This window comes from Sorex fumeus, unplaced genomic scaffold (assembly GCF_029834395.1).
Source record: "Sorex fumeus unplaced genomic scaffold, SorFum_2.1 ptg000086l, whole genome shotgun sequence".
NCBI classification, from domain to species: Eukaryota; Metazoa; Chordata; class Mammalia; order Eulipotyphla; family Soricidae; genus Sorex; species Sorex fumeus.
Genome location: NW_026606143.1, coordinates 31,792,633 through 31,819,295, shown reverse-complemented (window position 1 = coordinate 31,819,295; position 26,663 = coordinate 31,792,633). Strand labels below are relative to the sequence as shown.

Below are 26,663 nucleotides of genomic sequence, written 5' to 3'. Positions count from 1 at the left end.
GTGTCTCAAACAAGGCAAGTGTTTTCAGAACTCCTTCCTATCTCTCAGTTGCCTACAGCAAGTTTTGAATGCTTTTTAATACAGAAAACATATGCAAGTACACTTTCTTTTTATTTTACTACAAATACATGCTAAGTCTGATGTATGGTACACCTAAATGAGTGTCTGTGATACTGTGATTTGTAAACTAAGTTTATAGTAAATCATTTATATGATCCAAACCTTTGGAATTTCCTGAGGGCAGTGATAAAGGAGTCTTTACTATGTTTTACTATGTTAATGAGATGACTTTTTTTTTTTGGAGGAGAGGGCTCACTGACTGATGAAATGGTCTTTGGGAGAACCATCCTCTCTCGTCAAAAGGTTGAAACGTTTCAGTCCCAACCAAATGGACGATGATTTAGTCAATCATGCCTTTTGAATGATGCCTTCATAAACACCCGAAAGGACAGCGTTCAGAACATTGCTGAAGTTATAAGCACTGCACTTGGAGGAGCATAAAGCTCAAAGCTTTTTACCAAACCTTACTCTATGCATCTCTTCTACCTGGAGGTCATCTGCATCCTTCACCACATCCTTTTCTAATAAACTGGAAGTCCAGTAAGTAAAATGTTTCTAAGGCCTGCACACAGTTCTAGCAAATTCAAAGAAACTAAAGAGGGGGACATGGGAACCTCTGGTTTACAACTGGTCAGAAGCAAAGCAACAAGCTGGAGTCGGAGTCTGTTATTGGAGTCTGGGTCTGTATGTATGTGTGTAACTGAGTCCTTAACCTGTGGGATCCGCATAGTGTCAGATGCAAACTGTATTGCAAGAAACCCAGTAGTTGTTCTGAATGTTGCAGGAGGTGCATAAAAGCTACCCTACCCTCATTGAAATTGGGTACAGAGAACACCTCTTTTAAGGGTTGGAAAAGTGTAATTTTCTACCATGTTCCCGGCTGATGAAAGCTTGTGATTAGCAAAGACAAAGGACAAAAGGGTAGGGAATAAGGAACCTTTGCTTCGTGTGTAGTCACATGACCCACCCCTCATGGTTTGGATTAGCAGCTGTGCCATGCTCTCAGCTATTAAGGGAACAGTCCCAAATGGACTTTAGAGCCGGATACTTAAGGAAATAAAAACTAAAAACAAGATTAGCCATGACAGCCAAATTAAAAGATGTCTGGTTGGATCTTCAAGCAAAAGCATACTCAGATTTGAGAAGTTTGCTGCCCTTTAAGGTTAAAATTGTTCAGGGACAAAAATAAGGACCATTAAGACGCCTGCTGATCAAGAAAGTCATGTAGGGGAAAGTCACAATCAAGAAACCAATGAAATCAGAATGTACAGTATGAAAAATGTTTTTCTAGGTTTTTTTTTAATGGTGGTGGTTGGGGTCGGGGGGGCACACCTTATGATGCTCAGGGGTTACTCCTGGTTCTACTCTCAGGATTCAAGCCTGGTGGTGCTCAGAGGTCCATATGGGATGCCAGGGATTAATCCCGAGTTGGCTGCGTACAAAGCAAGCACCCTACTCACTGTACTACTGCTCTGGCCCAAGAGTTGTTCTGTTTTGTTGCTGGTATTATCAGCTGCCTGATGAAACTTCACTGAAATGGAAGGGGAATGGCTCATTTGGCAACTGTCTCCGGCTTTGAATGCTGCAGTGTTGAGGACTGATTATTGACCCATGGCTCAGATGGTTGGCTGGGCCCAGATACAAAAAGTTCCCGAGGGAATGGCCAGCCTGGTGGACTGGATGAAAGTCACTGTAAGGCTGCTTTACTCTCAGAGGAATGATCTGCTAAAGTGCTTTAGTATTCAAGCCTCGTGGGACTGGTTTTATGACAAAATGCTGAATATGTGCAACGCTCCAGGTGGTGACAGATACTGTGGTTAAGAAGACCCTTTCATATAGACACCTTAACCTTAGTGCTACAAAACCAAAAAACTCCCTTAATTTGTTCTCTCGGCTTCTGCTCATGGGTCCTATAGACACACAAAAATATTCCGAGCTAATTAACAAGAGGGGCTGGAGCGATAGTACAGCGGTTAGGGTGTTTGCCTTGCACATGGCCAACCCGGGTTTGATTCCTCTGTCCCTCGGAGAAGACGTTACTGGTGCCTGACAGTGCTACAGTGCAATTAACTAGAGAAAGGGGGAGATTATGCCAGGCTTAATTGCCAGACTGAGTTGCCCACGGCACCCCAGAGAAGGGTGAATCCAGCAACTGCCCAAATAGAGCCCTGGTAGCCAAAAACCTCCATACACCACAATCACCGCCATGCTCCAGACTGTACTCCACTGCTCGGGATGAGCCTCATCCAGAAAATCATCTGTTGACAATCACAGGTATGTGGGTTTTGCGACGGAAATCTCCAGGATCTCACAGAATCAGGGATCGGGTACCTCACCCCATATCCCTGGTTCTTCTGGAAACCTGGCAGTCACGCCCATGAACTGCCTTTGGTGACAAATAAGTTCCTTAACTGGCCAAGATCCAGAGACTCATAACTAAATCTCAAAAGAGATCAACAAGTTGCAGAGATGCTTCCAGGCCCTGTGCCAGACTCTGTCACCTGAGGCACCTAAAGTCACAATCCAGTTAAAAATGTAACATTCAAAATTCCTGGAGCTCATGGCCGCATTTACAGCTGTACAACATCTCAAACTCTACACCACTGATAAACCAAGAGTAGCACACTACACTGGATAGAATGTAAAGTAGAAGGCAACCAATCTCCATTAAGAAAATATAAACAAACAAGGCTTAACCTGTAACAACATGTGAGTAATCTCTTCTACTAGGGCTTAATGACTCCATAGTCAGATACAACAATATTCACATGCTTTCTTATAAGGAAATATCTTTTGATCATGTGTAGCGAATTATAATAAGCAATATAAAATAAATTTTTCAGGGCCTGTTATGGGGATGGGCTCGAGGGGTGGTTGGGAAAAATGGAAATAATGGTGGGACGATGCAATGGTGGTGGTACTGATTGAAATACTGATTGTAATAAAGCATGAATACCTTTATAAAAATAAATAAAAGAATTTTTAAAAAAAGAGAAGGGGAGAGACTGATAGTAGTGTTCAGAAAGAACAACATGGTCACTGATGAGGTCAAAATACAAGGTTTTATACTGTTATAGCACTACTTAAGACTGAGTGGGCCAAAGGGACTTGCTGTTTGTTGGTCTCCCAACATCAATGAGACCCCTTGCTATTCATTCCTTGCTATAGGATACCTGTGAATAGCCAACTTACAGCTTTATTGATAAATCCTGGACTCAGAACACAATTACACTAAGAGAATACTACAATGTAATAGCTCACTGGATTAAAGATAACTGGAATACTAAAAAAGATATTATACAAAGAAGTTGAATTTCCTTTGCCTGAAGTTTTATTGAGCATGTGCATTTATCTCTGGGTTTCCCCATGCAGAACAGACTCACATGACTATTCTCCCTGGGTGCGTGTCACAATTTACTTGAATTGCAAGACACTCAGCATTATCCAGGGCATTGCTGGTGTGGGCTATTCCCTCAAATTAGACACTGGTACTGGAACCCCTTCAGTATTAAGGGTACGAAACAGTTATTGTATCTGTGTTATATGCTAATGATGCTAATGATACCTCGCCATTTCAAAGACCACTTCTCTGTAGTAGTCACTGTTAATGCTACTTTAGACTAACACATAACACAAGGTATGAACAACTTTAAAGTTATCACACTTTATATAAAATTTCGGTTATGTTTAGGATTCAAACTTTACAAGTCGTTCCAGATTACTACCTAGTATTAGAGTTTTAAAAAGCATTTTTATGCTGAAGTTATTTCATGTAATAATAGCTACAGGTAAGTAAATGCGCAATCAAATTTTCCCAATTAACTATTATCAGAGTTTCAGACACAACGTAATTTGTTAGAAGATTTTACAAGGACCTTAACTGCTATAAAGTGCTGAAAAGTATTTACTAACAAATTATTGTGCCAGGAATATGATGAAATAGACATAAGGGCAGCATGGAAAACATTTTATGATAATAAACAAAATTATAGTCTTATATTTGGATTTTCATATTTTCTTCTTACCTTTGGGAGTTTTTGCAGTAAACTCAGGATCAAAATAGAAAGTATCTTCAGGCCTGCCAGTTGCAGGTTTAAAAGGAGGATGAATTTCTCGTCTGTACAGTTTCTGGAGGTTAAAAAATAAAAAGAGAGACTTACACATGTGACAAGATGAGGCTGCTAAAATCTCAGGGCTGGGAGTAATAGAGACGTTACTGGTACCCACTGGAGTAATTCAACAATCAACGGGATGACAGTGATACACATGTGTAAATCACTGAAAAATAACCTCCCAAGTAAGTTATAATACTATACTCACATTCCAGTCTATTGTTGAGAAAAATAAATGTCTTTTTATTTCTTCAACTCCATCTGGTCCTGCACCTATTAAAATGAAAGATCATAATTAAATAGCAATTTTATTTCAAGGGGAAATATTTATTCAACATTTATTTATTGCTTTCAATACATGACTTAATATTTCATAATCCCACAACACAAACATATACCTCTTTCCTCCCCCTAAAATAAACAGCACCACACACGAGAAACAAATTAATTTAAAATTTTTACCTAATCTGTTGGCAGGATTTCGCTTGAAAAGCATTCGTAAAAGACTCTGGGCTTCAGGACTCAAAAACTGAGGCATCCCAAGTTTGGCTCTAAATAATAAATTCACATAACAGCATTTATTTTTTAGAGGCATCTACTTTAATTTAAAATTTCAATTAAACTTTACTTTGAGAAGAAGTGTAGACTCACTCAAGTTTAAGAGATGATAGAGATTTTGCACATCCTCTGTTTAGTTTCCCCAGACAATACAGAACTGTAATACACTATCACAACCAGGATGCTGGTATTGACACAATCCATCTAGCTCATCATTCAGATGTTTTGGAGCCCTTAATTTTTCTTTTCTTTTTCGGTCACACCCGGTGATGCACAGGGGTTACTTCTGTCTTTGCACTCAGGAATTACTCCTGGCAGTGCTCGGGGGAACCATATGGGATGCTGGGAATCGAACCCGCCCTACCCACTGTACTATCGCTCCAGCCCCGTTCCCCAGTCTTAACTACACTATTTATATATGTGTGTGTTTTCTGAGGGGTGCTTTTTAGGCCACACCTGACAATGCTCAGGGGTCACTCTATTGGGGCTCTGGGGACCACAGGCAGAGCCAGAATTCGAAACCTGGTCAGCTGTGAGCAAGGTAAGCGCCCTATCTGCTATACTATCTCTCCAGCGCAGCATGGGTATGTATACTTCTCTGTAATTTTAATTTTATATGGAAGCTCCTGTATCCAGCAGCACAGTAAATCCATGTTAGAGTATATCAGAAAGGGATCCCTAACATTGCCCCCTTTATAACTATTTCCATCTCCCTCCTTGCCTTCAATCCTAATCCCTACTGACTAGTCGTCTAGTTTCCATTTTTATAATTTTAAGAGTTTTCTTTAAAAAAATTCAACGTATTCATACTATTTATTACCTTCTTTCACTCAGCTTAAGTACCACGAGAGTCATTTAAGTTGTGTGTATCAAAGTTAATTTTTAATTGCGAATTTGTTTTGCAATCAATTAATTATAATTCTTACTGTACTACAGTTAATTCATTTTCCTGCTGAAGGACATCTAGGCTGAATCCAAATTTGGGCTATTATGAATAAAGCTGCTCTAATATTTAGTGGCTGACTGTCATGGGGTTGGAGAGATTACAGTAGGTATTATGCCCACCTTGCCTGTGGCTGGCCAGGTTTAATCCCTGGCATGGTCCTCTGAGGGCACAGAGGAAGGTGAAAACCTTGAGCATAGCTGGATGTGGCTCTCAAAACAAAACAAAACAAAACAAAGCAAAAAAGGACTTTGTGATGAGGGGTTAAGTCAATGGCTGAGTGCCCCTTATCACTTCCTACAAGGGCAATCAGGCAGATGATGCCCACGGTGTGGTCTTGCTGGAACTCCTTTTTTCAAAGGCAATTTAAGAAATTTAATATTTGAAATTGCAGAAAGAAAATGTGCTGCATAAGCCTAATTTCTCCTCATATTCTCTTTAACTGTCCTGCAGGGAAGAACAACTGGTGAGAAAGGGGTCTGGGGCACACCTCAGGCGCTGTGACACACAGTATAAAAACCATTGGCTGATATGAGCTTAAAGGTCTGTTTCTGTGAATTTTTTCCCAGTCTACAAATTAAGGAAATTAATCATTCCGTAAGTATGGAAATGAAAACATTGCTGGGAAAAATGACCAGCTGAGAAATTTCTATTTCAAAAATACATCCATTTATTATTCAGTGTGTTGTTATTGGAGTACACACTGCTTAGTGCTGAGTTGACAGATAAAGATAACCCTAGTCCATGGCCAAGATGGATATAGGCAATTTTAGTAAAATAATAAGACACATTTAGACACATGAAAAAAGTGCTAATGAAAGACATATGGATAGCTTATTTAACACAAGAGACTGTGAAAGGCCTTACACATAATTTAAAGATTCAGAATTCATTCGTTTGGACAGTGTTCCTCCCAAATTTTACTGAGTAACATTAATTTCACTAGGTACTTGCAAGAACAAAAGACTTTCATGTTCTAATATTTTGGCATTGGATTTTACACAATATTTGGCAGATATGTGGAATGTTAAATATTATATTCTCCCTCCCCCATATTCTCTACAGTGACACAGTTTAGTACATCACATATACAAGGCTGATAAGGAAATCATTATTATTATTATTATTTGCTTTTTGGGTCACACCTGGAAATGCATAGGAGTTACTCTTGGCTCTATACTCTGGAATCTCTCCTGGCGGTGCTCAGGGAACCTTATGGGATGCTGGGAATCGAACATGGGTTGGCCGTGTGCAAGGTAAACGCCCTACCCGCTGTGCTATCGCTCCAGCCCCAGAAAATCATCATTTTTGTTTAATTTTTAAATTTTTTATTGATTCATAGTGAGATACACAGTTACAGAGCTGCTCATGATTGGATTCCAGTCATATCATGTTCCAACACCCATCCTTTCACTGGTGTACATTTCTCACCACCAATGTCCCCAGTGTCCCTCCTGTCTCTGTCCCGCCCCACCCCCACCTCTATGGCAAGGACTTCTCTTCTCCCTCTACACCCTTTCTCTGGAAATCAATATTTTCATGAACATTCATTTTTGACGCTCACATTTCAGAGAGTATCTACTAACAATGTAAAGAACTAGTGTTTTGGTGAACAAACCCGGGGAAACAGCATTGTTAGGGAACAGGACACAGCAGAAGTCTGTGAACAGTGAGCTAACATGATCAGAGCTATTTTGAGATGGTAACTCCAAGCGCAGCACAAAATAAACTGGAATGGGAAGAAATGACAGGCAGCAGATGTTTCACTTAGGAGCAAGCGTGGGTAGGAGGTCAGCAAGGTCTCAGATCTGTAAGCAGATCCCTGCTGGAACACTCAAGTACTTCTGAGGATGAATTTGGTGAATATATGCATATGCAAGAGAGAGCAACAAATCAAGAATGATTTCATTTCCCTGATGAGGGAAGTAAGGGACATAAAAATGCTACTTACTGGGAAGATGAAAAATAGACCAGCAAACGGACATGTATTTACTTTAAAGATGTTAATCCCTGCTTGTCATAGGCAGCCAAACGGATGGGCAAACAGAAATACAGGTCTGGCTTTTGATAAGTCAAAAGGAACCATTACAATTTTGACAGTAGATATAGGAAAGACTGAGGTCTGCCTAGAAACTGAATGGAATGGGAAAAATATGTCAGAGATGGAACTCTGGGAAACAAGAACATTTCTAAGGTGGTGAAAAAATCCTCAACAGGGCCAGAGAGATAGTTCAGCAGGCAGGATGCTTGCCCTGCATGCAGCCGACCTAGGTTTGATCCTCAGAATCCCATATGGACCCCTGAGCCGCTAGGAGTAACTTCTGAATGCAGAGCCAGGAGTAGCCCCAGAGCACTGCCGGGTGTGGCCCTCAAACAAACAAACAAAACCTCAACAAACTAGGCATTAATATAATGAAAGCAATCGGCTGAATTATACTGATGATTAAATCCCATGAGTTTTTAATCGTGAAAAAATAATAGTAAAAATGAACACTAAAACTCAACTCACTGGACAACAGTGGCTCTGGCAGTAATTAAAGCTCTGGCAATGGGAAATAATTTAGCAAAGAATTACGCATTTTATTACATTTTTCTTGTTGAAATCTTATTCTAAGGTAACTAAATACTTCTAGGGTAGATGATGGGAAGCTCATTGTTTGGAAAACACCAGCTAATCAATGAGGAAAGAAAATAGCAATTTGAAAATCACAATTTAAAAATCCTTTTTAAAAATTCAATGACTCCAATAATGATTTTCAATGAATAAAACCATTAGAAGAAAGCCTGAGAGGGAAATTTCTAAGGGAGGATTAGCTGTAACCACAGGAACTCGGCACTTAATGTGTTGCAAGCCTCACGAGGTGATGCAATAGGGCGCAACAGCATAAGCTCTGAAATAATCCTGCCAAAAAGTTAACTCAAAACTGGGTAAGAGAACGAATTCAACAACATCACAAAGACAATAGAGAAGTTTCCACATTCCTAGGGAAAACCTCATTACTATTGCAACCACAAGAGTCACCAGAACTGTTTTACATTCGCTCAGTTGCTGATCAAAGAAAATTTCCCTGTGAGTGTACTTTCGCAAACCAGCCAGGAACTGCTGTCCGGCCGTGGAGATCGGGAAACAAGAACAGACTGACTCCCTCGTGCTCGAGTGCACACCCGTGAGCACCAGTTCCGGGGAAGAGACTGCATACACTCTTACAGACGGTGGCAGCTCACTCGAGGCTTTGAAAACCAGATTTTCCAACTCCACCTTTTCCCTGAACCCTGGATCAGTAGTCTATTCAGCTTGGAGTGAGCAGGAAAGGCAGATAAGCAGAAAAAAAATTAATAGTTGTTGGGGAGAGGAGGAGTGTCCAGCATGGATCAAATATTCCCCAGAGACAGCTTCCTTTTTGGTGAGGGGGCTCCCTGGCAGGGTGACATCCACCCAGGTTCGTGGGGAGCCGGGGACCGAATCCAGAGCCCTGTGTGTGCCGGTCCTGCTATCTATCTCCCCGGCTAGGGAAATTTTCTAGAACTGTCCCATATAAAATGAATCCTGTCCCCTACCACTTCCTTCACACCTCAGGAGCATGCCAGTTGATTTCTCTCCGCATCATGTTACTACCTGAAATTAAACTTATTCATATAAATATTAGTCCCTTCTTTCCGCTGCCTCGCACCCCCCCCAAGAATGAAAGCTTGGGAAGGTCAGAGATTTTGCCAGTCTTTTCGATGCTCCATCCATCCTAAGATGTGCATCATTTGTTGAAAAAATTGTGGGAACAAATGCTCCAGTCACCTTTCTGATATGCTGCCACTGATTTTAGCAACCAGAAGATCACTGAGGAGCAAAATAGTAGCAGTTCCCATAGAGGGATGGGGAGGAAAAGACAGTCAGCCTTGGAATAAAAGCAACCAAATAAATAATAACAGAAAGCAGATTCTTCTCGAAAGCAGTTTTGTGCTGGAAAGACACAAGAAAATGGTAAGGAAAGCTGAGTCAAAGAAAGGATTTTTTCCTCGTTTTGTCCCACGGAGTGACAGATGTCGCTGGCACAGCGCCAGGCCAAGGATGCAATCCAGGGGATTTTCTCTTAGCACCAGCTACCAAGTCCTGGCCCCACTGCCCAGGGGAGGACCTGTGAAAGTGCTACGGGTTTAGTTTGTTTCATGAGAGAGTATCAGTTGAAAGGAAGAAGCAAGAAGCAGATGCGGTGATGAAGGTTCAGTAAGTATTAGTTTACGTAGCAAATTAGTGAAAAATAAAAAGTGAAATGAAACCCCAAATCCCCCAAACTCAAAACCAAGAAATGATTTACCCCCCCTAAAAAAGTGAAGAGAAACCTTGCCAAGAAATACATCGTTGCCAGAACCCCTCATCCAATGTAATCACTTTCCCCTTATGTTGCTTCAGGTTCTTGCCATCTAAAAATGGATCCTAGAAACTATGCTTCAGCTTGTCTAATTTTAAACTTTTATATATAGAATCATGTAGTTTTTATTACTCTGTACTGCCTTTGCTCAACATTCTTGTAAGATTTATTCAAGCGGTTGCATATAACTGTGTTTTGTGATTTAAAAAAAAAATTCTATGGCATACTATACCCACGGGTCAAAGACCTTGATCTGCTGTTATGCTATTCTGGGTCATACCCGGTGGTGCTCAGGACTTAATTCAGCTCAGTGTTTAGGTTTCACTTCTGGCAGGGCTCAGGGGAACCATATATGGAGCCAGGGATTGAACCCTGGTCAGCCATGTGTAAGGCAAGCTCCCACTGTACTGTCTTTCCTGCCTTCTTACACGGTTCTTGAATTAAGAACTTTCGTGTCTTTAAGGTGCTAGGAAGTCCCAAAGTACTTAGAGACAGTTTATCAACCCTTACTGCAGTACACTGAATACAGAATAATTTAGTAATCCACTTTACCCATCAGCTTCCAGTTTTTGGCTATTATACGCAACGCTCTTATGAGTATCTATGTACTTTTTAAATTTGTTTTTGGGTCACAGCCAGCAGTGCTCAGGGATTACTCCGGCTGAGTTCAGGGATCAGGGGACCGTACTGGGTGCTGAGGATTGAAGTTGGGTCAGCCGTGTGCAAGGCAAGTGCCCTACCTGCCATACCATCACTCTGGTCCCATGCCTGTTTCTTTATGTACGTGCGCATAAGCAAGTACTTAGATATAAATAACTTGGGTGCATAGGAGAGGGAATTATTGGATAAGCATATATGTATATATGTATGTATGAAAATGTATATACATATAAAATATAGGTGACCTTAGAAGATAATGCCAAAGATAATGCCAAAGGATTTACATCTTTCAGCTATGTATGCAAGTTCCCAAATGCTCTACATCCGGAGAGCAACTCCTACTGTCAGTCTTTCTACTTGGTGCGGTTACGGTTGTTACATCACTATAGTGTTATGGTACTGGAATCACACAAGGGCCTGAAGCAGGCGAGGCATGAGCATTAGCACTGAATTACATTCCCGGCCCCTACTGTGTGTTTAAGTTTCTGGTGCCCAGAGTCAACCCAATGCGTGCGCTCTACCACTGAGTCACATTTAGTTCTACCATTGAACAATGTGTGATTTTAATGTGGAATTTCCAATTTAATGAGAGTAAATGCCTTTCTGTAAGTCTACTGGCCATTGGCTATCTTCTTTTGTGACGTTTTGGCCATTGGCTATCCTCTTCTGGGAAGTCTCTACATTTCCAACCCATGTTTCTATTGGTCTTTCTTTCACTCATTAATTTTTGATGTATCTGATATCTAATTCATACAAATTGGTGCCATGCATTAAAAATGAATTTTTTTCCTGTCTTTTTGGGCCACACTTGGTGGTGCTCAGAGACTACTCCCAGTACTGCTTGGGGGGGGAGGGGGGGAGCACACGGTGCTAGGGCTTGAACCCAACACTTCGACATTCTACATACACTCAGTTCATTAAGCTATCTCAAGTCTATGTGCTCTAAATTTCTTATCCTTTCTCTTAATCGAATCTGTAGAAAAGAACAAGTTACTAATTTTTTTTAATTTATAAGGTTACTAATTTTTAACCTATTCATAATTTATCATTTCCTTGATGACTCTGTATTATAAAGACTACTTTCTAAACTTCAGAGTTGAAAAATTCCAGATTCTGGCTATTGTAAACAGTGGTGCAATAAACAAACAAGTGCAGATGTCACTTCGACTATACTTTTTTGCCTCTCCTACAGAAACTCTTGTCTTTTTACATATATCTGTATTACTTAGACAAGAGTTTTGTGTTTCTTCTGTATGAATACAGGCGGGGGAGGGGCGGAGAATATAGCAGGTAGAGTGCTTACCTTACACATGGTCGACCAGGATTTGATCCCTGGAATCCCATATGTTCCTCTAAGCCCTGCCAGAAATGATCCCCAAGCAAAGACCAGGAGTAAGCCTGAATACAGCCAGGGATAGCTGTAATCACTGTAATCATCCTTACTTCCATCTCTGTGCTCGGGGGCTCTGGGGACCAGATGGGGTAGCAGGCATTGAACACAGGTCCGTTATGTGCAAGGTAAGAGTCTGACCTGCTTTACTCTCTCTCCATCCCCCTATTGTAAACAATATCTTTTTTAAAAAATCCACTTTGGAGTCAGGCACTTCATGGCCTCTGAGCACTGCTTGGAGCATCACCCAAAGAAGCCTCTAAGAACAGCAAGGTGTGGTCCCCAAAAAAACAACCCCCACAAAAGCATACACACGGGAAATAAGAGTTTATTGCTTTTACTCAGCAAAATTGATACACTCTTATTTCAAGTATTTTTATGAAAAATTTGATTTTCATGGATATAATTATTTTACTTAAATAATGACAATTTTATTTCCCTTTATTCACCCTACGTTCGTTTTTGGTGTTTCGATGACACCCAGTGGTGCTCAGACCCTACTACTCATGCTGTGCTTAGGGGACCTTATGGGGTTGGCTCTATGCAAGTCAACTGCATCACCCGCTATACTCTATGGTCAACCCAACCTCAAATACTGTTTGCTTCCCTCAGTCGGCTTGTTAACACTTGCAGGACAATGAGAATAACAGTAGAATAGGCATCCTGTCATTCCAAATCTCAAAGGGGGAAGGTTAAAATATTTCAACATTAGTACGAAGATAACATATACTCTAAATCTATGAAGTTTCTTAGAAGCATTAAAAGCACATATTAATGAATTTTTCAATATTTCTGACCCTTAAAATCTCAATTTTTATTTTGAAGCAATTATTAATCAGTATCTTTATAATTTAGGTAATGTGGTCATACTAGCGTTAATGTTTACGGTAAAAGAAAGAAGTTATTGCACCCACCACCAAAGTGCCCAATACCCTCCCCCAAAGTCCCTATGTTCCTTCTGGTCTGTATATTTTCAAGTCTCATCACAACATATTCACTAGAGTGTACTTACTTAAGGATCATAGTCATTGTTTCTTTTCTATCTTTTCCCTGGAAAGGCAGTGTACCAGTGAGCATCTCAAACTACAAAAAGGAAAAATAATCAAAAACATTAGTCAGATACTGTTAATCTCAAGCCTTAAGGTAAGAAAAGCATCACCAGAAAAAAATCTTTAAAAAATGCCATATAATCATACAAGTGATTCATATTTCTACTGGTTCATTACTGAAATTCACAAAAAAGCACCGCAAACCTTACCATCAACACACCAAAAGACCACCAGTCTGCACTCTGAGTATGACCTCGCCGATTAACTACTTCTGGAGCCATGTACTCCACAGTTCCACAAAAAGAATATGCCTTCTTTTCATGGTCAATAGACTCCTTACTTAGGCCAAAATCTGCAAAGCAACATTGATTTTAGAAATGTACTATAATCATTTATACACATGAAGTTTAGACTTTGAGTCCCAAGAATTAATAATGCTGGGGTTTGAACCAGGGCCTTAAACGTGTGAAGCATGAACTCTACCCTTAAGCTACGACCGTTTATGTGAATACAATATGCTAATTAGTATCTGTATCATGATTGATCTTTTCTCAGGGGGTGGAGGAAGTTGGTATCCTACCCAGTGGTACTCAGGAAATGACTATCACAGCAGTGCTCACCAGAACCTGCCATGCTCGGGATGAAACCCACAGCTCCCAGCTGCAGGGCATGTACCACTGAATGATATCCCCAGCCTCGCACTCAATCTTTTTTTTTTTTTTTTTGCTTTTTGGGTCACACCCGATGATGCACAGAGGTTACTCCTGGTTCTGAACTCAGGAATTACCCCTGGTAGTGCTCAGGGGATCATATGGGATGCTGGGAATTAAAGCCAGGTCGGTCGAGTGCAAGGCAAACGCCCTACCCACTGTGCTATTGCTCCAACCCCCCCACACTCAATCTTAAATGACAGTACACGCAGAAGAAACTAATTTAATGAAATGTGGTGTTTTACCTGTCAACTTGATGTGACCTTCTTCATCAAGAAGTATGCTGAAAGAAAAGTTAGAAATGTTTTCAAACAACTAGAAATTTAAAGAATCTAAAACTGAAATTAGGGTTAGGCATCAGATTACAAAACGTATTATAAAATATTGCCTTATGTTATGAATAGAAAAAGCAAAAGACGAAAAATTCATTTCAGGGGACGGGGAGAAGTGGGGAGAATGCTATAGTTACTCAGTACTTATTCCTGGCTCTGCACTCACGGATCACTCCTGGCTGACTTGAAGACCATCTGGGATGCCAGAGACCCATCCCAGGTTGGCTGCATTCAAGACAAATGCCGAACCCATGGTACTGTCGCTCTGGCCCCTCAAAATGCAGTTTTGCATACACAAATAATAGATCGTAAAGACAAAGCCATAAACTTGTGTAAGTGAGAGCACTGTTAGAAAAAAGAACGAAAACCTAGAATCTTCTCAGTTACTCTTTCGATGCCCATTCTGTAGATGTGATGCCACAGGAGACAGAGGGGCCACATAATTCAGTCGCGGTGCTTCAATGTCTGCCTTCTTCCATCTCTCCGAAAGCAGCTATCTACCACAGCCAAGTTTTCTCACCCTTAACTCAGACTGTGGGCTCCCGCTGACCCTGTTTCCTTCCCATGGCCCCACCCTAGAGGTGAACCCCCAGTCTTTTGTCATGATTTTTAGTTGTACACCTTAGGCTGCCCTGGGGTCCCACAAGGGGCTATATGCCACCCCTTTTGGGTGGCCATCCAGTCCACACACGTTGGTGCTCAGGGCTTACTCCTGGCTCTGCTTTCAGTGCTCAATCCTGGCAGGCTCGGGGAACATTTGGGGTGCCAACAATCAAATTTGAGTCAGCAAGTGCCCTGTCCGCTATAATATCACTTTGGACCGGCTTCCTCTTCCTTAGAAACACTGTATGAGAGTGTGTGGAGAAAAGGAAAAAGAAATCTATGATGAGTGAATAAGGCCTATCTGAAAGGGGCCAACAAGACATTCTAAATAGTTTAGGTGTCTTTTCCAGGGCACTAAAGATCATGTTTTTGGAAAACACTAGAGGGAAACATAAAGGGTTTTTAGTGATTTTCTTTTGTACCGTTGCCACTACATACAAAGCATGTGCTCCAAGACTGAGCTCTAGGCTCAATCCTGATGGTTTATTAGATACAGATCATGTAAATAAGGTCAAAGGGAAAAGGCACACAGGTTTTGACTTTAGCAGCTGCCTGCGAGTAATGTCATTAAGGAGTTGTAGCACTGTAGCACTGTCCTTCCATTGTTCATGGAGTTGCCCGACAAGGCACCAGTAACGTCTCCATTTTGAGACTTGTTACTGTTTTTGGCATATCGTATTACATCACTGGAGCTTGCCAGGCTTTGCTGTGTGGGCGGGATACTCTTGGTAGCAACCAGGGTTGGCTGCATTCAAGGCAGACGCCCTACCTGCTGTGCTACCCCTCCAGCCCAAGGTGTTGTAGAGAACAGTATTAAGCTGTAAAACAATAACTATATCTGGACAGGTAATTTAGTACACTGAATCCAAAGTTAGTATCCTGAATTCAAAGCTGAAGTAATAAATAATTTCCAAAGCTAAACCATAATATAGGCACTTCCTTTGAAACTTTTTGTTTTGTTTTTGGCCCACGACCGCTGGGTTCAGGGGACCATCTGGGGTGTCAGGGACTGACGCTGGGTCACCTGTGTGCAAAGCCTTACCCACTATACTATCTCTCTAGCCCCAAACGTCCTTCGAATTTTAACTGAAAAATAGAAAAGCCAAATCTTGTTATAATAAAATTTTACTATGTCAAAAATACTTCCCAACCTTCCTTCCATCATTAATCTGACTATGTTAATAAAGTTTATCAATGAGGGTAACTCAACAAGGGCATATATTTCAAATGTTTTTCATGATAAGGGACTTACAAAACAAAGATGCTCATCTTGATTATGTTTGATAAGAAATGGAGCAACACACTTAGGGAATACAAAAGGAATTATCATGCAGAGTGGTACTTACGCCCTTGTGTATAATGAGTACATGAAAGGGAGTTCCAAAGACAAAAAATACTCCCAAGTGCCAACAAACCATACTGCAAGTCACTCTCAGTAAATCTGAGTAAGGCAAATGCACTGGGGCAGAGGTCTCCCAAGGGGTACTCAAGAGGCTGGGGTCACTGCTGACAACACTTTGGATCAATCCAGGCAATCAATGTTAAAGCCGGGTGACGCAGTGCTGTTTGGACTCCGTGGTGCTGGGGGACATCAGTACCACATTCAGTGGTGCTCACAGGAACATGTAGTACCAGGGATTGAACCTGACGCCTTGTGCAATGAAAGGCATGCCTCCCTGACCTCTGAGCTATGTCCCTGGTCTCCACACATTAACATTACTAAGGGATTCTTTTTCTTTTAAGGAGTATAAGCCTGAATACTTATTTTCATAAAGAACTTATCATTTTGGGTGATAACATAAGTTGGAAAAACGATGAGAAATATCAGAAGTTAATCTGGAAAAAACAGAACCATATGAAACTAATCTGAAAATAAAATATATGAAAAAAAAGACAAAGTATAAGAATTTCAGCATGTGACTTAACAAGATTCCAAAAAAGTATTTCCTGCTTTCTGCTGTAATCCATGATTCAAATTTTGCATGTAAACATAATTTAAAATTCTTAATAAAACAGTGGTTGCACTGCTATTAATAACCAAAAAATCCCCCACTGAAATGTGCATTTTGTTTAGTTATTTGGGTTTTGGGCCACATCTCATGCTGCTCAAGTGCTACTTCCAGCTTTGTGCACCGGAATTGCTCCTGATGGTGCTCCGGAGATCCTATGTGGCAACAGGGACTGAACCCAAACCTCTTGCATGCACTCAATTTACTGAGCCATCTCTTCAGCCCTTGGGCTGTAAATTTTAACGGCTAAAATCTCCGGCATGTTATGTGAATTACATCTTGATATGTTGTATTAAAACAATTTTTGGGAGAGCAAGGCTTTTGACTGCATCCTTCAAAAACGAAAAAACGCCACCTCGCACTAAGTAGCAGCACCTCCCAGACAGACTCTCAGTGCAGTGCTCTTCCCTTCCCCTGCCCCGAAGTACTGCTAGGCAAGCCACAAAAAATCCAAAACCATAACAATAAAACAGAAAAGGAAATCAATGTTGTATTCATAGTGAAAGAGAGGAAGCAAAACCAAAAGTAAACCACAGAGGTACATGCAGTTTAAGTAATACTAATTTCTTGATAACTGCGATGGGATATTTGTTCAACTCACACTTAAAATTTAAAATCCGATGGAGGAGAAAATTTTCTTCCTCCGCCCCTCTCGGAGAGCCCGGCAAGCTACCGAGAGTATTCGATATGCCAGACACAGTAACAACAAAGTCTCCAATGGAGACGTTACTGGGCCCGCTCGAGCAAATCGACGATCAACGGGAGGGCCTTTACCTCTCCCTGAAAAAAATTTATTTAAAAGAATAGACAGAATGGGTAAGAGGCAGAAAGAGATTTGAGGGGGAGGTGTCTACTAGGCAGGATTCCCTGGAGAAGAACATTTTCAGTAAACAGTATTTGGAGGAAAACATTAGCTTTGTAGCATATCTTACATCCCCTCCCCCCCCAAAACAACACCTGTGGACTAGGGTTGGAGAGACAGTCCGGTGGATAGGGTGCTTAACGTGCAAGCAGCCACCCTGGCTTCAACCCCAGTCCCTATAATGGTACCCCAAGCTACACCAGGAGTGAGCTCTAACCCTAGAGCCAGGAGTAAGAAATGTGCACAGATGGGTGTGACCCAAATAGAAAATATTGAAAGGAAGAAAGGAAAAGGGGTTTGAAAATGTCATTCTAAGAATAAAAGTCAAGGAAAAAAATCACTAAAGAAAAGATTAGCAGAGCTAATGAAGAGAAAAAATACTTATGTAGGTTCAAGTAACAAATAAAAGATAAACTGGGGGCTGGAGTGATAGCACAGCAGGGAGGGCGTTTTCCTTGCATGCAGCTGACCCGGGTTCGATTCCCAGCATCCCATATGGTCCCCAAGCACCGCCAGGAGTAATTCCTGAGTGCAGAGCCAGGAGCAACCCCTGTGCATCTCCGGGTATAACCCAAAAAGAAAAAAAAAAGATAAACTACAAAAACTGATTTGCAATATGTATTAGTTTCCTTCTAACTTGTAAATATCCCTTACAAATCAATGTGAATAGAAAAATATACCCAAACCCTATATACCTATGAACATATATCTCAACCCTAATAAAAATCAAACCATACAAATGAAGGAAAACATTTAAAAATTAATAAATTTAAAAGTATGAGAACATAGGCACTCTAATATAATGCCTGTAGCACTTCTTCTATGAAGATATTTTATTTTTTATTACCTTCTAGATAATTATATCATACTGTATTCAACTTAGTAGCATGATTTCTTACTTTTCTGGTTTTAAGTCTCTATAGATTATTCCCAGGCTATGGAGATGGTCTAAAGCAAGTGCAAGTTCAGCCAAGTAGAACTTGACATCTTCTTCTGTGAACATCACCTGAAATAAAACAATATATTTTCTGATTTTATTTTCTTTTAGTGCCTGTGATTTTTACTTTTGAAGCTTTACCCTAAAGTTTAAATAGTATAAAAATCCATAAATTTGCTAATTTGTATGTTGATGTAGCCAGTTAACTTGTGAAAGAAATTTGTAAAAATCACGTCATAACCCAACATAACTATTCGTTTGCTAAAAGTGAATATGTACTGTGTAGGAAATAATTTTACATTTGTTAAGTGACAACTATATTAAGATTCTATCACCATTGCCCCACCATAGTAATGTCTTAAAAATAAGTTATTTAAACATATGCATGCTGAATTTCCATTGCTATTTGGTTAAGTGCATCTTATTGAAACATTACTGTTTCTATATAAGCTATAAGGTAAAGAAGCAGGATGAAAGACAAACACCATTTACCAATGGAAAGTACAATTTTCAGAATAAAATTTAAAAAAGAAATCTTTTTGGATCTGATTCTTTAATATAAATGTTATGCCACTAGAGAAAATACGACAAACATAATATTGAAATAACACTAAGCTTTAGTTGAAACAGGATGCATATAAAAAGATTAAAATAGAGATAAATTATATACCTCTTTGGATAAGCGTGTAAACAAATCTCCTCCCCTGAGAAAATCCAAAATAAGATACAGCTTCCCTTCAGTTTGAAAAGCTGAATGAAGAAACAGAAATTTCCATTTATATAATCACAGTTTGCTTCTTTAAGCTCACAGGAGGTCTACTAATTCACAAGTGAACATTTTCAGTAAATTAATGATCATATCAAAGATCAACATTGATTTTTACTAATTATATAGCCACTGATTTCTCTCTTTTTCGCGTGGAAATGTAAAGGTAGTGTTTCTTATTATGGAACCATTACAACATTTGTTAGACTTCTCTCTTCAGGCAATGGTCTCTCAGGATACAATTGTGTTAAAACAAGACCAGAATAATTCCCATCAGAAAAGGGACTTATTTAACCATGAAACAAAATACAAAAACTCTTTCACTTAGCTACACAAAAATGTAAGCTGTTTAACTTCAATTATCCATGGTAAAATCAGTATACCTTTAGCCCCTAAAAATACAGCACAAATGGCTTTGAGAAGAGGAAGGGGATGAAAATGTCAGAAATCTGGCATAAGGTGCTTCCTTGTTTTGAAGTGGGGCAAACACTATAAAATGGTGCCATATTATTACAAAACCCATTGGTTATTATTAACTGTTTATATGGCTGACTCAGAAATTACAACGTTTAAAAGAAACATAATCTAATGCAATAAAAGCTTCCCACGTTTGTTTAAGAAGTAATGGCTTTATTTCCATGATTTTATATGTATTTGCTAAACACATAAAGACACACAAATATACATTTATATATAAAAGTATATCTGAATGAACTCAGGCAAGTGGAGGATAAGCTGGGAGGAAGTTCACTACTTACCATAATGCAACTTGACAATAAAAGGATGATTAACTTCTACCAAGATATCACGCTCCATTTTTGTCCGAACACGGTCTCGAACTACAGAACATTATAGATATGGTTACATTGCAATAATTTTCAGAGACAAGTTTAAAACAAAATCATTTTTGGTGCCTTTTACTTTTTCCAAACAAAGCATTGCAATAAAATACAAAAGCACTAAAAGGTAGAATGGTTTTCAACACTTGTAGAAACTCGATTCGAACAACAATATTTAGATGTTTATAAAATGTGGTAGATTTCATGAAGGACATATACTAAAGGTTTTATTCTAAGGGGAGAAGGAAGGAGGAAAAAATAGACATACTGTGGTAGAACTGAATAAACAGATTTTTCTGAGTTAGATCTAGTTCATACCTTTGGAATCTTGAGCAAGTTACTTATTTAAATTTTCTCACCATCTCTTACCTCTCATCTATAAAACCGGGATAATATCTCTGTACTGTTGGGGACTGTGTGATCAGATCCAGGATAAGGTTTGCACATCCCAGAGCTTGGAATATGTTGAATGAAATATCCAACAAAATGGTAACCACAACATGACAAAATTATGTACTCCAGAAAAGTTTAGTTTTTCTCGTAGAGGAAGGCCAGTGGGAAGAGGTAGCATTAGGGTACACGTTTAAGAACTTTAGAAAAGAATTTAGAAGGCTCAGCAGGAAGAGTGGGGCTTACAGGAGTCAGGTTCAGGTATAAAGTACCAGTGCAGGAAACTGGTCGGAAGGAACCAGAGTGTGAAAACAGAGGTTCAGGAGTTGAAGAAGTGAGGACCAGGATTCTTGACAAATTAAAATGCCAGGATGAATTTTTTGACTGTGTAGGCAAAGCTCTCTTTTACCGTTCTCTGAACAATTTTTAAAAACTAATTAACTTATTTTGGTTTGGGGGCCACATGGGGCGATGCTTAGGTGTTACTTTTGCCTCTGTACTCAGGAATGACTCCCGGCAGTGTTCGGGGGACCATCTGTGATGCTGGGGATAGAACCTCAATTGGCCATGTGCAAGGCAAGCACTTTACCCACTGTACTATTGCTCCAACCCCTCTCTGAACAAATTCTATTTGTGAGGCACTAGAGAGATTTTTAAAAAATGCGTTTTTATTCAAGAAGCTCAATCAGGTGAGAATGACAGCAAATACATGAGTAGAATATATTCTGATAGTCTTTACTAGCTCAATGGGTTCACCAATAAAGGGGAATGGCCATTATTTTTCTTCTTTTTGCATAATAAAAAACTTAAATCATAAATGACTCCTATTTTTCTGGCTAGAATGACTTAATAGCTGTGCCAAAAGTGAAACAGAAAGAATGCGCTAGGGTTGGGGACACAGAAATATGAGTTCATTTTCTTTTCAATTTTAGGTGACCACAGACTTAAAAAAAAGGGCAGAAATAGGACCTCTGGGGGGAATAATTTTTAAAAGGATATAATTCCTGTTTTTTTCCATTCTACTTCTTTTCCACCTCTAACTGGATGAATATTTTGTGCCAGTAACTGAAAACGGGCAAATGAGGAATGGGAACTGATTGCTCTTGATGTCTACGCAGCTGCTCTTTTGACTACTGGCCCAGCTGGTATATTAAATTCAGTATCAATCTCGGATTTCATTATCTTATCCCATCACCACAACTCTGGTGTCTTATATCCAACAGGCCTTTTCTATTATTTATGTGAATAAGGTACATCATTAGGCCTGCTGAAAATTCTGTTCCAGTCTAGCCCAAATCTACTCTTTCCTACTGATACTCAGTATATACTACTTTGAATTAGGTAGCTATTATCATAAACCTGGATTCCAAATGCCTACTTCTTTCAATAATTACAAAGCTTACCAAGTTTATTATTGAAAAGTCATTCCTCTGTTTAGTAAGGAGCAAAAGTATCCATCAATTTATTTACTCTTTTTCTTTTAATGATTTTAAGAATTATTATCTTGCGAGATCGCTTCCTTATCTTATATACAGATACGATCTTGTTTAGTTGAAAATGAAAACTAAGATTCGCTCACTAAAGAAATCCTTCATGTTGTCTAAGAGAGGACTTTATAGTAATTCTAATTTGGTTTATTTTGCTTTTGTAAATACCAAGGGGAAAATATAAATTAGCCCACATTCAGAAATTTTGATAAGGATATAATGGTTCAAAGAAGGCATATTTTCATTGGCTGAATTCTAAAGTTTAAACAGAATTTTTTCATATGACTCATGCTGGCAAAGCAACTACATTCCTCTGAAATTTCTTGCACATTAATCACTAAATTTTAAATCCTCCTTTATTTCAACATGAAAGAACAAGAAGAAATACTACCAATGTTACTAGGATGATTACTAGACAACTTTTAAGCGACGGCTTACTTTTAGGTCCATAGAACACATACGACAAATGGTCGGTCTCATAAAGTAAATGCAATGCTGCTGACTTCTATTTGACTCTACTTTTTTGCAAGAATTTTAAAATGGAAAAAACCTATAGTCAAATATGAATGCTTTCACCTGTTTTCTTTCAAAACCTCAATGATTTTTTAGAAACGATTACACATAAAGTCAGATGACAAAGAATAGAAGAGAAAGAAGATAAGTCATTCACACAGCAGATCAGAGAAACTAAAATTCTAAGTTTCAGTGAAGTAAGACAATGAGAAAAAAGCAAAGTTTTGCCATACAATCCCTTCCAATCGGCTTTTTGGTATTTTACTATTAACCCAGGAAAAATATAAAAATTCACAAGTATCAGAAGAATGGCTCTAAACATAATCAGTTATAAAAATAAGCAAAAAGAAATAGATGGAATATAAACAGCAGAAGAAAACTTAAAAATCCAACCTTATAATTTAAATCTACTGAGATAGAAAAAGATGATATGCCAATCATGAAATCATGAAATAAGCAACGTTAAAAGGAGTGGGTGGATGGAAGCAGTATCTCCAAATAGTAAACTACAAACATTTTTAAAAGGAAAGGAATTAGAGACAGGTAACTAAGAGATAAAAAGGAAAACCCAATGGCAAAACATACATTAATACAAATCCTGATTTAATAGCTGCAAAACAAAAAAAAATCAAGACATAAAAATAGGGACAAAAGAAAATTTGAGCACTATATAGCATTTTAAGGCAAAATAATAAAGTGTGCTATTTCTTTTAGAATTCTTTAAGAGCTACGTGCTAAACTAGTTATGGAAGAAATTATAAAATGCCTGGGATTTGCTTCAATATAACACCACCAGGGAAGAGGAAGAATAATTAATGAAAAAAAGAATGAGGGGACTGGAGCAATAGCACAGCAGGTAGGGCGTTTGTCTTGCACGCGGCCGACTCAGGTTCGATTCCCAGCATCCCATATGGTCCCCTGAGGACCGCCAGGAGTGATTCCTGAGTGCAAAGCCAGGAGAAAGCCAGGAGTAACCCCTGAGTATCATCGGGTGTGACCCAAAGAGAAAAAAATATTAAATTGTTAAAAAAAAAAAGAAAAGAAAAAAGAATGATCTTTGCCTGAACGTGTTGAAGCAGAGATTAGTGATGGGCAATGCGGAAGCAAATATAAGTGATGTGGGATTTCTCTCTATTCTGTTTCGTTCTGTAAATGTCTGATGATATTTTCCATTAAAAATAAGCATTTTATGTATATACACACTCACATATATATGTAACTTAAAACTCAGATCTGTTGTCTGCAAGGGAAGTGCTCTACCCATTGCTCTAATGCTCTGGCCCCTATTAAAATTTTTAATATAGAAAGATTAGGGACAAGAAAAATACAGGAAATTACAAATGATAGTAAAAAATTTAAAACTCTGTAGAAAAACTAGGCAACAGTTGAGGCCATTCCTTAGAAAATATGAAAATTAAAGAATGATCTAGAATACATTCAAAGAGTAGCCACTAGAGGATGAAGAAGTGCAAAAGACTTTTCCCAAAGTTTGAAGTTTTTTCAGCTGAAGAACTTAGTTTCTAAATTAACAGAGGTTACTTCACATGTAGTGTGATGTGTTTTAAAACCTCCCACTAAGGAAACAACATGCTATAAATTTAAGAGCCCTAGGGATCCAGAATAGATTGAAAAGACTTTCAAAGAGGAAAGCAACTTGCACGCAAAGGACTGGGAATCAGAATGGTAATAAACTTCCTAATTGCAACACAGAAAAACAAAAGACAGAGGAAACAATGCGTTCAAATATCAGACAATTATTTCTGACCTAGAATTTTATGCTCAGCCAAATTACAGGGAAAGCAGAATAAAGGCAATTTCAGATATGCAAGCTCACACACACAAAAAAAAGCCATCTGTTCATTACTTCTGAGGTAGCTACTAGATTGGTTCCTTCAAATTCAGAAAGTTAAATGAACAAAAGGTAAATTGCCTAAAATTCAAGACGCATAATAGCAACTTCTTTTATAATTAGGCAACTCATAACCTTATTAGTCATGCGATTTCTAAATCTACTAGTAAAAATTCACTTAAAAAAGTTCAAAGTGAGCTCGGGATATGGCTCAGTTGTAGAGCAACTGATTCCAAGCACCATCAGAAAACAGTCCAGCTTTATAGACAGTAATAGGAACATATTCAGAATATCAGTAGTCAGCCTGGGGCTCTCCAGAGATCTACTGAGACTTTCCAGTACGTTCATACTACATGAACATTAAACAAGAGCAGCACTTACCTTTCAAAGTGGCCTTCTTCAACACTTTCATGGCATAAAGCTGTCTAGCATCAGAGCCGGAGATTTTTTTGACTAAGAAAACCTGTATTTCAAAAAACAAAGTTTACACAGTGTCACCCACGATCCCACTATTCCAAATAAGGCCCTGGCCATAATATCATTTCCTACCAGAAAGGTCTGGGTTAGGGAAACAGTTCGAGGTATTAGAGCACATGCTGCACAGGCCCGAGGCTAGGGTTTCCAAGCCGGTCTGACACGGCCCCTTGAGCAGCCCTGTCAGGTGCGACCCACGAGCAATATGTGGGGAGTAGTCGCCGAGCATCGCTGGGTGGTTGTGCCCCCTCAAGGAAGGCCCAGGCAGGCCCAGGAGTGGACTATTGATGTCCAAGCAGGCTTACAGGAGAGCGGAAGGACTTTTGCAAGCAGCTGACTCATAATAGACAACTACTCTGCTAGTTGCTGTTTTGAAGAAATGCCCATTTTGGGGGGTGGTATAAAAAACAGGCAAAATGGACTTTTTTCTGGTTCTCTAGTAGGTAAAACCAGTTCCTTCATCTAGCCATCCAGATAGCATTTTTTCCCTTTGCCTAAAATATGCATCTTCTATTTCTTTTCAGCCACTTGCCAGTCTTTCATAATCACGGAAAAAACTAAATTAAAAAAAAATTTTATTAGTGAAACACCATGAAATACAGTTGTGAACGTACAGGATTTTGTGCTTGGTTTTCAGTTATACACTGATCGAGTACCCATCCCTCCACTAGTACCCATTCTCCAAGACCAATGATACCAGTATCCCTCCCACCACTCCACCCCCTACATGTCACCCAGCCTCTGTGGCAAGGGATTTCCTTTTGTTCTATCTCTCCTTTTGGGCGCTGTGGTTTGCAAAAGAGGAACTGAGGGGCAATTATGTTTGGTTTATAGTCTACGTTCAGGATTATGACACCCAATGAATGGATAAGGTACTTAATTTTACCAATAAAAATTCGAGGGACCAAGGGGATCAGAGAGACAGTACAGAGTTTCAGAGGGTAGGTGTTTGCCATGCATACCGCCGACCCAAGCTTCATCCCCAGAGCCTCACATGGTCTCTCGAGTCGGCCAGGAGTCAGCCCTGAGCATTGCTGGGTGTAAAGCCAAAAACTCAAAACAAGATACAAAAACACTTAGGGATCAAATAGGTAAGCATCTTGCTAAGCTTGAGAGAGAGAGAGAGAGAGAGAGAGAAAGAAAGAAAACGAATGAACTGGGAATAAACCATAAGAATTGGAACTACAAGAGCCCATGCTTTTAACAGTAATGTCACCCTTTTGTCTTAAAAATGATTTATTATTAATCTGAACATTGCAGAACTTTAGGGATATAGCTTTATACCTCAACATGCGAACCCACCACCTCCAGTGCAATCCCACCACCAAAAATACATCTCTACCCCTTCCGTCCACCCATCCTTCCCTCTCCTCCAATAATCGTAGTTGTCACCAAGTCTGGGAGCGAGTTTTATAAACTTTTTTTTTCTTTTTGGGTCGCACCCGGTGATGCCCACGGGTTAACTCCTGGCTCTGCACTTAGGAATTATTCCTGGCGGTGCTCAGGGGACCATATGGGATGCTGGGAATCAAACCCGGGTCAGCCGTGTGCAAGGCAAACGCCCTACCCGCTGTGCTATCACTCCAGCCTCAAGTTTTATTAACTTCTGTGAGTCTGTTTGCATGACTTACATTCTACATACAAATAAAAGCAATGATAATTACGTTAATTTATTTACTTCACATATAATCACAAGTTTTATGGCAGAATAATATTCTATTTAGCATATACACCATAGCTTTTTCATTCAGTGGTC

At 39.4% G+C, this 26,663-nt stretch overlaps 1 protein-coding gene and 1 non-coding gene across 7 annotated transcripts in view; both read right to left on the bottom strand.

Annotated features, from left to right (window-relative positions):
* The window catches only part of RPS6KA3 (ribosomal protein S6 kinase A3), a 124,069-nt gene that overhangs the window by 26,593 nt on the left and 70,813 nt on the right, over positions 1-26,663 (bottom strand). For all 6 annotated transcript variants that reach the window (XM_056131086.1, XM_056131083.1, XM_056131084.1 and 3 more), the window contains 10 exons: positions 24,815-24,896; positions 20,114-20,194; positions 19,260-19,339; positions 18,552-18,658; positions 14,092-14,129; positions 13,346-13,488; positions 13,100-13,170; positions 4,635-4,723; positions 4,381-4,445; positions 4,086-4,188 (listed from right to left, as the gene is read on the bottom strand). In XM_056131086.1, coding sequence (XP_055987061.1) covers positions 4,086-4,188; positions 4,381-4,445; positions 4,635-4,723; positions 13,100-13,170; positions 13,346-13,488; positions 14,092-14,129; positions 18,552-18,658; positions 19,260-19,339; positions 20,114-20,194; positions 24,815-24,896 — 859 coding nt within the window. The remainder of the gene's footprint in view (positions 1-4,085; positions 4,189-4,380; positions 4,446-4,634; positions 4,724-13,099; positions 13,171-13,345; positions 13,489-14,091; positions 14,130-18,551; positions 18,659-19,259; positions 19,340-20,113; positions 20,195-24,814; positions 24,897-26,663) is intronic.
* Positions 9,688-9,818, bottom strand: LOC130039452 (small nucleolar RNA SNORA30/SNORA37 family). Its single transcript, XR_008794878.1, has one exon. It is a non-coding gene; the product is annotated as a small nucleolar RNA SNORA30/SNORA37 family (small nucleolar RNA).